Raw genomic sequence first — 12671 nt, 5'->3', positions numbered from 1 at the left:
TTGGTTTCGTGTACTAATTAGATATATTGAAAGGTCGTAAAAACATTTTATTGGAATTAAGTGGATGTTCATTTTTCATGTTACCTTGAAATGCATTTCATTGCTTACCCTTATAGAGTTAGAAAATTTTCTTTTAATCATTTTCTAGTTTCCATCTAGAGTGAACGGTTATGCTATTTCAAATATTATTTATAAAAGAACAGCTGGTGGGAATGTATTGAAAGATGCGAGAGGGAGAAAAATCATCCATTATAAACAACTCTCTAAAGGCTTTTTTTTTCTTAGAGGAAACTTAATGAAAACCGCACACCTTCTGTTGTGCAATATAAAGGCAGCGAGACGACGGCGGTGATGTGAATTCTGATGGGTCATAGTCTGAATGCCTCTATCAGATAACAGCGGAGTCCTGCTGAATTGTGAAATCAATTCACAGCGAGTGAATTGAGCAGAAGATACATAATGGGACAGATGGACTGATGAAATCTTAGATCACCGAGAGCCTCGGAGATGGTCGGCGCTCCATTTCGTCTCCACTCGGACGTCTCGGGCCATTCCTGAATTGCCTATTGTGATTCAGAGTACGAAGCTCTTGGTGATCTTTGCCCTCGGGATCTTCCAAAACAAACACGCGCGCACACAGCTATACGTGTGTTTGTGTGTGTGTGTATCTCCTTTTTTTGTGGCTGAGGTCAAAGGGCTCGGGGGTCATGGGGAACGGCAGAGGGGTCCTGGGACCCTGAATCCGATTTTCCCGCTTCTTGAGGAACAGATGTTTGAATTATGCTTCCTCGGCCAACAGCTTAGTGTGATTCAAATGCACATTAGTATTCGTAGCGACATGTAGAGTATGTGCTGAAGTGTGCGTTACGTCGTGAGGTTATTCCTCACGTATCACTCCTTTTCCCCCCTCCTGCGCAGAGTTTTACTCTCTCGTTCCCTGTAACCATTCTTTCTCTCCTTGTGATCAGTTGCCTTCTCTCCCGCTTTCGCTCTGCCTCCTCATTTCTCCGCCTGCCCCTCTCAGACCTTGGGGGGCCTTTGTCCTCTTGTCCTAAACCAGCTCATTTTTCCTGCCTGCTCCTGTGCTCCATTCTAAAAGGCTGTCAGTCTTCCTTTCGGGGCCTCTCTGGAGTAGCAGGTGAGGTGCCCCGCACCCTTTATCTCCTCCCCCATTGTCCTTCCGTCTAGTCGTGCATCCTTGCTTCAACGCCGCCGCCCCCTCCCTCCTTCCCCCTCCTTCAATCTCTCCTGCGGAACATTCGTAGCTTTTCAGGAGAAAAGGCTGAATTTGAGTGGGAACAAGAGGGACAGAATGAAACATGTGGGGAACGAAGAAGGAGAATGAGAGGGAGAGTGGGCGTGAGGAGGGCAGGGAGCGAGGGGGAAAATGGTTGATGAATTTCGAGAAAGGACCAAAAAGAAGGGAAAGCGTCCTGACCTCTTTGTGGTCAGACTTAAGTGCTCTTTCACTCAATCTTATTCTTTTGCTAGCTCAGCTCTAATGGCTGCCTGTATGCTGCAGAGATGGTGGTGAGGTGTCAGCCTAAAGGTCTGTTCCACTTTCTCAGAAAAAATAGCGGGTGTCTGAGCGAAAATTATAGGCGGTGTTAGAACGTCGTGAGGTTATTCCTCACGTATCACTCCTTTTCCCCCCTCCTGCGCAGAGTTTTACTCTCTCGTTCCCTGTAACCATTCTTTCTCTCCTTGTGATCAGTTGCCTTCTCTCCCGCTTTCGCTCTGCCTCCTCATTTCTCCGCCTGCCCCTCTCAGACCTTGGGGGGCCTTTGTCCTCTTGTCCTAAACCAGCTCATTTTTCCTGCCTGCTCCCGTGCTCCATTCTAAAAGGCTGTCAGTCTTCCTTTCGGGGCCTCTCTGGAGTAGCAGGTGAGGTGCCCCGCACCCTTTATCTCCTCCCCCATTGTCCTTCCGTCTAGTCGTGCATCCTTGCTTTAACGCCGCCGCCCCCTCCCTCCTTCCCCCTCCTTCAATCTCTCCTGCGGAACATTCGTAGCTTTTCAGGAGAAAAGGCTGAATTTGAGTGGGAACAAGAGGGACAGAATGAAACATGTGGGGAACGAAGAAGGAGAATGAGAGGGAGAGTGGGCGTGAGGAGGGCAGGGAGCGAGGGGGAAAATGGTTGATGAATTTCGAGAAAGGACCAAAAAGAAGGGAAAGCGTCCTGACCTCTTTGTGGTCAGACTTAAGTGCTCTTTCACTCAATCTTATTCTTTTGCTAGCTCAGCTCTAATGGCTGCCTGTATGCTGCAGAGATGGTGGTGAGGTGTCAGCCTAAAGGTCTGTTCCACTTTCTCAGAAAAAATAGCGGGTGTCTGAGCGAAAATTATAGGCGGTGTTAGAATAGGTTGTTAAAACTTGTTGCATTCTTTCCTGTTTTAATTCACTTGGTGAGATTTGTTTTTAGTTTACAACTTCATTAATACCTCAAGGGACAATTAGTCTTTTGAAAATGTTTGTGGAAAAGTAAATATCAAATATGTAAAGTTCCATCATTTATAAAAATAATTTCATTTCAAAAGTCTGTGTTCAGTTGTATTCAGTCGATTTGCAATCGCAGCATTGTTATTTAATTAAAATCATTAAAATATTATTAAATATTGAGGATTGTACACTAATTTAAAATAATTCTTTAATCAGATTTGGTTGATGTGAGAGCAATATAGTTTAATTGAAACCATCAAAATATTATTAAATATTAGGCATTATGCACTAAATTAAAATAAAACAATTCTTTGATCAGCTTTGGTAGATATGAGGCATATAATTTAATTGAATGCAGGAATTAAAATAATTTATTGAAATAATTTAATTGAAATAAATGAATTAAAAGTTCTGCTGTTTTTCTCATAATCCCCTATACTTTTTTTCAGAATGATTTTCATGCCAAATATTAATTGATATTCTGGAAGCAAGTAATATTAACTTTGGCTATTAATGAAAATTTTGACACAAATATAAATATAAAATAATTAAAAATACATAATCACACAACTGCACTTGCTCATATAAATGTACACTTTATTTATTTTGATTATTATTGATTTTGTATGGTATTGATGATTGATTTAAGTATTTTTATACATTATTTTTTTATATATTACAATAAACTACAGCTTCTGTAGGACTTCAAGATAAGTATAAATGTATATATATATATATATATATATATATATAATACGTATTAATTACTATAAATGTAGTTATTAATGATACATATACCTGAGCAAATGCAGTTGTGTGATTATGTATTTTTAATCATCCTAAAGTTCTGCAGAAGCTGTACTTTATTTTAATGCAAATGTAGTTATTAATGACATAAATCAAGCATTAATTTACTTGAGCAAGTGTAGTTATGTGTTTATGAATTTAAGTCTTACGGAGACTAATTTATTTTAGTACAGAGGATATTCTCTTTTATTTGAATAATAGGAGTAAAATATTTAACATTATCCTATATTGTAACACCCAAAGATTAGAATGATTAGATTAGAATGCAGATGGATTAAAAAGATGCAAGTGGCAGTAAGTATTACGTCCTAAGGTGGTTTCTGCAGATAACACCACATATTATTCAGTGTAATAATGCAGGCGTATAGCATATTTCCTCTGCCCTCCTCTCATTTCCTTTGCTCACCGTGATGGCCATGGATTACATTGAGCATTTCGTTGTTGCCATGATAGCGCTACGGCCTGTTCTGCCCTGCTGAGGCTCCCAGACACCATGGCAACACCAATAGGCAGCGGTTGGAGACACGGGACGTGCATGACATCAGCAATCATTGCGTCTGTGCGTTTTATCGTTCTCTCGATGCGCTGTAAAGTGCAGAAGAGTAAGGATGGAATAAAACTAAATGAGAGTGTGCGAGAGATCCCCTCAGAGTGATTGACCCTGCATTGTGTTGGGGGGTTTCCTTAATTGTTTACTTGCTGGTAATTATTCGGCGGAGCGGGCGGGTCACTGACTTCCTCTAATTATTTCAGGGCGACACGTGGCTGTGCGTGTGCGTCTGTGTTGCCAGGGTAATTAGTAGTCGATGATGACATCCGACTTGTTTACACAAACAGAGAGAGAGACAAAAGAGGGATGAGAGAGTGTAGGGAAGACAGAAAGACCACACAAACGCTCCGCGATGAAAGCCATCTCTGCATTTTGTTTTTCCTTGATTCTTCGTATGATGTTGTCTTGTCTCACGTTTGCTGTATTTCTCTTTTTCTCTCGTTGTAGAGGAGCGAGGGGCGTGGTTTGCCCCAGGCCACACGGGTCGGGCAGGGTTCGCGTGGGGTCGTCCTCACAATGGTGGCCATGGCTTGTGTGGGCACGGTGTTGTTGGTCGCCCTCACGATTGCCTGTCTCCGACACCACGCCCGTCAGTTAGCCTCTGGCAAACTGGGTCTGGGACCAGAAGCTGGTGCGGAAACCCACTTTGATTACCAGGTACATTGTTAAACACACACAAATACAGAGAGAGAAAAAGATACAGAATGACTGAATGATGTTTTCTTTTTCGTCCAAAAAGGAAAATGTATATTTGTCAGAGGAACAAAAATGTATATATAGAATGAGTAAAAAAAAAAACATTTCACAGAAATAAAATGGCACATGTAATATTGTCATATAGTACCTGGAATATTGCATAATGAATAAAATCATATCACCGCCTTTTTAGGAGCCTGAAATGCCTTTGGAGTCTTTTGTTTGCTGCGTGAACAGTAAAAACAGCAATATTGTGAAATATTATTACAATTTAAAACAGCTGTTTTTATTGTAATATATTTTCAAATGTAATTTATTCCTGTGATGCAAAGCTGAATTTTCAGACATTACTCCAGTCTTCAGTGTCACATGATCCTTCAGAAATCATTCTAATATACTGATTTGCTGCTCAAGACACATTAATTAGGGGTTCAAGCATGCAGTGCTGAAACCCTATTGTAATTGTAAGGATTTTTTAAATTATTATTTTTCTCCGCTAAAACTGATCGTGCAGACCAAACCGTAAGGCCTAGAGAGCTGAAACTTGGCCAGAAGGTAGAGCTCCCTGAGGGGACATTCTGACAAAGGCTCACCCCAATCGGCCAAAGGGGGGCGCTACACCTTTTGTCGTAGACTCAAAAATTTTACATCGTTGCAATCCTTGGGTCAAGACAGATTTTCTCTACGACGCATGGTTTTTCCGTAAAATTGACCTATATCCCAAACCTACTTTTGCGAACTAGTCCGAGGCTTTTCACCCGATTGGAACCAAACCCCTGCAGAAATATTCGCTGGACACTGAATATCAATAATTATCCAAAAATTTCAATTTTTGCGCAAAACAGTATGCCAAAAAGCCTCTATGCTAACATTAGCCAAATGTTAATTGAAGTATACCTCTTGAACGGAATGAGATATCTTCACCAAACTCGGTACACGTATATGAAACTCGGTGGGCATGTTCAACTCAGGGCCTTAAAGGTCTGTAAGAATTGTGAAAGAAATCGGCCACTAGTTGACGCTAACAAGTTTTTTTGGCTCTGTAATCACGTGTTGTTTCACATATCTACACAATATGCATATCATTTGATAGATCTCCTCATAATGCACAACGTTGCCTCAAGAACCATTGCTGTCAATCAAATCGTTCATTAATTATTTACGAATATGTTAAAAACCTACTTTTGCGAACTAGTCCTAGGTTTTTCGCTCAATCTCGATCAAACCACTGCAGTAATATTCTCTGGACTCTAGATCAATAATTATTAAAAAAATGTTGAATTTTGTCCTTTGGTTACTTATAACGGGGTCATTTAGAAAAGGGGTGTGGCCAGATATACCCAAAAGCCTATAAAACCTAAACCTAAACTCAAAACTTTATGAAACTTGGTGAAAACATGTGTCAGATGACTCTTAACAAGCATGCAAAGTTTCATGGAGATCGGACCATAGCTGACGCTATAACAGTTGAAAAGGCCTCAAAAATAAAATATTTGTATAGAAAATGTTCTTTAAATTGTAGAACATGTTCATATATTCACAAAAACACAAGATCTTTATATCGTTTGATAGATCTCATTTTGAACAACTTTGCCTCTGGGACTAATGTTGTCAATCAAATCGTTCATTAAATATTCACAAATATGTTAAAAACTTACTTTTGCAAACTAGTCCTAGGTTTTTCACTCAATCTCGATCAAACCACTGCAGTAATATTCTCTGGACTCTCTAGATCAATAATTATTCTGCTTGAACCCCGGAAATCGCTGCTTGCAGCTATATTTATCATTGATGTTGAAAACATTTGTGCTGCTTTTAAGATTTTTTTTATGAATAAAAAATTCAAAAGAACAGCATTTATGAAATCTTGGTAGTATAACTTTAGTATAGGGACCAATTCTCCATATTAACTAACTATATGCCTACTATTAACATATTGACTGTTTATTAGTGCTTATAAAGCAATATTGTGCATGACCATATTCTACATCTCTAATCCTACCCCACACCAAAACTTAACAACTACCTTACTAACTATTAATAAGCAGCAAATTAGGAGTTTATTGAGGCAAAATCATAGTTTATGGTTTGTTAATAGTGAGAATGGGACCTCAAAATAAAGTGGGACCGAAATCTTTAGTAACATTATAAATGTCTTTACTGTCATTTTTGATCAGTTTAATCCATTCTAATCAGGTGTAACTGGCAAATAATCAGCACTGTAATTGCATTTTAATTAATTTGACGTTGAGTATTACTGTATATTAACAGTGATGATTATGGATCTGAAAATGTAATTTAAAACATTAATGCTCAGTCAGTAATGATAAAGTTTCCATGTCTCTCAGGAGCTGTGTCGCCAGCACATGGCAGCCAAGTCATCGTTCACGCGTCCGGAGCCAGGCGGTCGACGGGGGACCGACACATCTCGAGTCAGCAGTGTGTCGTCTCAGTTCAGCGATGGACCGCAGCAAAGTCCCAGCTCTCACAGCAGCACTCCGTCCTGGAGCGAAGAGCCTGCACAGTCCAACATGGACATCTCCACCGGACACATGATACTGGTACACAGCCACAAATTATAATTCAGACTTCACTTTGCTAGCAATATGCTGCATCTTTCTGTTCTGTGTGCTATAAAAAGTGAGAATCATACTCTTAATTAACAGGAATTATTGCACTACAATTTCTGACTGTTCAGCACATATCAGTAAATAGGTTGCAGTACCTGCTTGCACAAACCAAATCTATATTTAAACTTAGAACTATTGGCGTTTTGTGTCTTCTTGACTTATATAAGTCAGTTCCGAGGCTTAAGCTGTGTCCTGAACTCTAATGTGGAATCATGTCAAGTTGTTTATTAATTACATAGAAGCAAAATAGGCATTTCACGAGCAATCAGTGGAATGCCTCAAATCCATTTCTGTTGTTCAGGCATATATGGAGGACCATCTGAAGAATAAGGACCGATTGCAGAAAGAGTGGGAGGCTCTGTGTTCGTACCAGGCTGAACCGAGCTCTGTCTCTATCGCACAGTCTGAAAGCAACATGGAGAAGAACCGCTATCCTGACTTTGTGCCCTGTAAGAGCAGTGTGCCTTTTTAAAAAAAAACTAAACATTTATTTCAGTGATCTCAACCATTTACATTACAGTAAAGTAACTTTTATTCAGCAAGGACGCATTAAATTGACTAAAAGGGAAAGTAGAGACATTTATAATGCCTAAAGATTTCTATTTCAAATAATTTCTGTTCTTTTGAACTTTCTATTCATCAAAGAATCCTGAAAAAAATGTATCACATTTTCCATAGAAATGTTAAGCAGAACAGCAGCAAATCAGCATAATCAAAATGATTTCTGAAAGATCATGTGACACTGAAGACTGGAGTAATGATGCTGAAAATTCAGCTTTGACATCACAGGAATAAATTACATTTGAAAATATATTCAAATACAAAAGACTTATTTTAAATTGTAATAATATTTCACAATATTACAGTTTTAATGTATTTTTGATCGAATCAATGGAGCCTTGGTGAGCATAAATTAGAGACTTCTTTCAAAAACATTTAAAAATCTTACACTGGCAAGAAAGGCATCGTATAACTGGAAAATACCAAAATGAGTTAAATGTATACATTTTAGTTTTCAGTATGTTTAATTAAAACATTCTGTTTTAGATGACCATTCGAGAGTGAAACTAAAGGCTGAGGTCAACCCCTCCAAAGAGGACTACATAAATGCCAGCACTATAGTAAGAAATGACAATCTTTATTCACAAGGTTTTTGCTTGTAGCACTAATATGCATGCTGGAGAAGTAAATGAATGTTTGTTTCTCTATAAACAAATATAAATGTGATCATGTCACAGCAAAGCATCTTCACTTTACTATCTTTACCCATAGATTGATCATGATCCACGTTTACCTGCTTATATTGCAACTCAAGGACCTTTACCACACACTGTTGCTGATTTCTGGCAGGTAAGGTGCACACGTTGAGAGTAATGATGACATTTTAAGATTTAGAAATCTTTTGAAATATTCAAAAAATAAAATATGAAATTCCCAAATATAATTGGATTACTAACTGCTTATAAATCGAATAATAGCATAACACTAAAATGGTTTCGATTAAATTGATATGCATCTCCTATATAAGAGATTCTTTGTGTACTGACACTGTGTTTTGGTGCATATGTTAGATGGTATGGGAGAACGGCTGTACTGTAATAGTGATGATGACCGCTCTAGTGGAGGATGGAGAGAAACAATGTGAACGTTACTGGCCTGATGAAGGATCATCTTTATACAACATCTATGAGGTGAGAAACATTCAGTTTAATTGCCCTCAAAGTCCCTTGTGGCTTTTAGCTTTTCCTATTTACTACCTACAGTATTTTTGTCTCAGGTGAACCTTGTGTCTGAACACATCTGGTGTAAAGACTTCTTGGTTCGTAGTTTCTACCTGAAGAACGTTCAGACTCAAGAGACCCGCACTCTGACCCAGTTTCATTTGCTGAGCTGGCCTGCACAAGGCATTCCCTCCTCCACACGGCCCCTGCTGGACTTCCGCAGGTACTGCCACAACCCAACACCAACTCGCATTCTCATAGAACTACAAACAGATTACACACACTGCAGGTAGTAGTTCCTCAAAAGTTTCAGGTGAGGAAATAATTCACAACACGGTAATAGCAAAACAAATTTACTAAAAGGTAATACTGTCCAATAGCAGCACCACTGGATAAAGTTGCAGAGGGAGGCAGCATCTTTTGTGCTCGGTTTGTTCTCATAGAGAACATAATGCCAAATTCATGTGACAATGTTCGCAACCAGCCTTAAAATGAATAAAACTGGTGCAAATGATTTTCAAGTAATACTGTCCAATAGCAGCACCAATAGCAGAGGGAGGCAGCATCTTTTTTGGCTCCCTTGTGTTCAGTATGTTAGATAGAGGACATAATGCCGCATTCATGTGACAAAGTTCACAACTGGTCTTAAAATTGGTAAAACCAGTGGGAAATGATGGATAATTAAAAAATAAAGAACATTTCCACCGAATTGATATTGAATGCAAAATTAACTTTGATTGAGACCATTTTTAGTGAGCGCTCTGTTAAATTAAAGGTGCACCTGTGAATATCTGTATTGAAGATTTGTTGACTTAATAAAAATAGCCAAAAAACAGCTAGACACAAGTAAAAGTGCTTGTTACTGTCATTGTCGTTTGCTACATTTAGCATAAACAGCGAGTAAATATTATATTTATTTGGATAATAGTGAGTAAATATTATATATAATTGGATAATAGTATATTTTATGTTGTTAAAAACATACAAAATGTTTCTTGATGATAGTGTAAGGTCAAAAAAAGGGTTTAAATGCATGTAAAACTGCAAGTAATGAGTAAACATAATATTTAAAAGCATATTTAACAATATCCAAAAATAAAATAAAAATAAATAAATGTAACATACAAAAATGTTTGGTTACACTTTATTTTAAGGTGTCCTTGTTACAGTGTAATTATGCATTTGAGTAATATTAATGAACTACATGTGCTTACAATATGGTTAGGGTTTGGCTTAGGGTTACTTGCATGTAATTATATGTAATTTATTGTTATAATAATAGTAAGTACATGTAATGTGTAACAAGGACACCTTCAATTAAAGTGTTACCAAATGTTTCTTGTTGTTAACTGTAAGGTAAAAGATGTTCCACATGGCTTTGACTCAGAAACTGAACAAATTATTAAAATGATCACTATTTAAATGATCAAATAAACATTAAAACTCAATTTAGACACACACGCAGTATCTCATCCACATCTCTTTGCAAATACTTTCCCTACTGTTTGTCCTCACCTTAATATGAGGGTCTGCTTCACACTTGGGATTCCCTAAATATCTGTGGATGTTTTCTTTACCTTAAAGTCCAGTCCTTCCAACGTTCCTCTCCCTTGAAAGCATTTGCACTTTGGACCTTCCCCATTTGTGCTCGACACGGGCCCTGCTCTACCCCTGACTTTCTCTCCTCCTCCTCCTCCCACCGTCACTCTCTCTGTCTCAGATGGAGATCGGTAGGTCCCTGGACGTAGCACACCTCCCAGTGTCATTTTTGTGATTTGCAGCTAGTAGTCTGGGTCCAGTTGCATAGTCACAAAAATGATCATTGGTAGGTGTGAGTGCAGCAGGAGCGAGGCTTAACGGATGCTCCATCTCCTCTCTCCCCCTTCCTTCCCCAGCCTCACGCGTCGCTCAGTTCCTCTTTGTCGACAGAAGAATGATTGTAGAGTTGGACAAATTGACCGTGGTTATGCTCCTTATAACATGCTTAGTTTTTCATTTTCTTTCTCTCTTCTATCCTCCCTTTTTTTAGAAAAGTAAACAAGTGCTACAGAGGACGCTCATGCCCAATCATTGTGCACTGCAGGTAAACGGCTACAATGAGTCTCAGGTTCACAATATGGGCGTTTTTTTAATTACTGTTATCATTGAAAATGAATGATTTAAATTGGTTTCCTGTTTCACACAGCGATGGAACTGGCAGAACCGGCACCTACATTCTTATTGACATGGTACTTAACCGCATGGCGAAAGGTAAGCACCTCGTTTCTCTATCTAGCTGTTTCATTTCATGTGCGTGCCGCATGCTCAGAGGTTGTTTGTGTGTATTAGGCGTGAAGGAGATTGACATTGCCGCCACACTGGAGCACATTCGTGACCAGAGACCAAGTATGGTACGCACTAAGGTATGTACAACGTGCTTTCCCAGTATATGATTGTGAAATCATTTACACACTAAGGTTGGTTGTTTCTTTAGGACCAGTTTGAGTTCGCCCTGACAGCTGTGGCAGAAGAGGTGAATGCCATTCTGAAAGCCCTTCCTCAGTGAGCCACATCCCACAGTGTCACTTTTACATCTTTTTCACTTTCACCTTTTCATGCACCTCACTCACTTTCACTAGTCAGAAATGAATATTGTCACTCTTTAAAAGACTATGAAAGCTTCCCAATGCTGGAAACACTTAGCAGGGGCCAAATGCTTCAGTCCTAATTGAGCTTCAGGGAGAAATGGTGGTTTTAAGCATCAGATTTAAAGTATCCTAATTTCTGTAAATTGACAGTATCATGTTGTCTTTTTTATAAATATATATACATATAATGTTTGATGTTGGAAAATGCAGATTTTGTTCTTAAAATGCTTTCTTTATCATGGCCAAAAATGCAACTCCTGTATCAAATGTGGAAATGACAAAAGAAGCCACCATGTCTCATGCAGTCAAACATGAGATCATATATGCACAGTCATGTCTGAACTCTGAATTCGTTGGAATGTACCTGAAAGGCACCTGTAATATCTTAAGGTTCCTGTCAGATCTTTTACAAACATTCAGTGCTTTCACATCTGTAATGTCTAGTGCCGCCTTTACGTCGTGTGATCACTGTAAATAATTCACTGAGAGCTCTGTTTATTCCTGTAGCAAATGTGTCGAAAATTATAAAAAAAAGAGAATTATATGACTATAATTTTTAAATGGTTCTGAATTAAATGTGAATCTGTGTAGCAGCACTGCTTGACGTGTGTGGCTTCCCTCTTTCATTATGACCATGCAACACTCAAATAAAAAACTTAGTACCTGTTTATGTCTAATCTACACTAACATTCAAAAGTTTGGGGTCAGTAAACATTCATGAAGTTACAAAAGATTTCTATTTCAAATAAATGCTGTTCTATTGACCGTACTAAAATCTTGAATAAAAACATTTTTGGTTACCACAAAACATTAAGCAGCACAACTGTTTTCAACATTGATAATAATAAATTATAAGAATGTTTCTTGAGCTTCAAATCAGCATATTAAAATGATTTCTGAAGGATCATGTGACAGAAGACTGGTGTTATGTTGCTAAAAATTCAGCTTTGCATCACAGGAATAAAAATGTTCACATAGAAAACACATTTTAAATTGTAATGTTTCACAATATTACTGTTTTCACTGTGTTTTTGACCAAATACATGCCATTTTGGTGAGAATAAGATTCTTTTAAAAACATACGGACCCAAACTTCTGGACAGTAGTGTATAAAAAAAAACTACAAAATAATGAGACATGAAAAAGCAGAGGTTTCAATTAAAACACAAGAAACCCTTCTGAATAAATATTAAACCTTTAT

The 12671-nt window shown here is 38.2% G+C and overlaps 1 protein-coding gene across 1 annotated transcript in view; it reads left to right on the top strand.

The window, feature by feature from the left end:
- Positions 1-12120, top strand: part of LOC107602900 (receptor-type tyrosine-protein phosphatase-like N) — a 28800-nt gene extending 16680 nt beyond the window's left edge. The window contains exons 13-23 of the mRNA XM_016295514.1: positions 4244-4453; positions 6841-7053; positions 7424-7571; positions 8170-8243; positions 8395-8472; positions 8694-8813; positions 8900-9066; positions 10873-10926; positions 11029-11093; positions 11172-11245; positions 11317-12120. Of these exons, the coding sequence (XP_016151000.1) occupies positions 4244-4453; positions 6841-7053; positions 7424-7571; positions 8170-8243; positions 8395-8472; positions 8694-8813; positions 8900-9066; positions 10873-10926; positions 11029-11093; positions 11172-11245; positions 11317-11388 (1275 nt within the window). The 3' untranslated portion in view covers positions 11389-12120. The remainder of the gene's footprint in view (positions 1-4243; positions 4454-6840; positions 7054-7423; positions 7572-8169; positions 8244-8394; positions 8473-8693; positions 8814-8899; positions 9067-10872; positions 10927-11028; positions 11094-11171; positions 11246-11316) is intronic.
- Positions 12121-12671: the final 551 nt, after the last annotated feature.

This window comes from Sinocyclocheilus grahami, unplaced genomic scaffold (genome assembly GCF_001515645.1).
Source record: "Sinocyclocheilus grahami isolate Dianchi unplaced genomic scaffold, SAMN03320097.WGS_v1.1 scaffold337.1, whole genome shotgun sequence".
NCBI lineage: Eukaryota > Metazoa > Chordata > Actinopteri > Cypriniformes > Cyprinidae > Sinocyclocheilus > Sinocyclocheilus grahami.
Note: the sequence above shows the minus strand (reverse complement) of the source record. Positions and strands in the feature narration are given on the sequence as shown.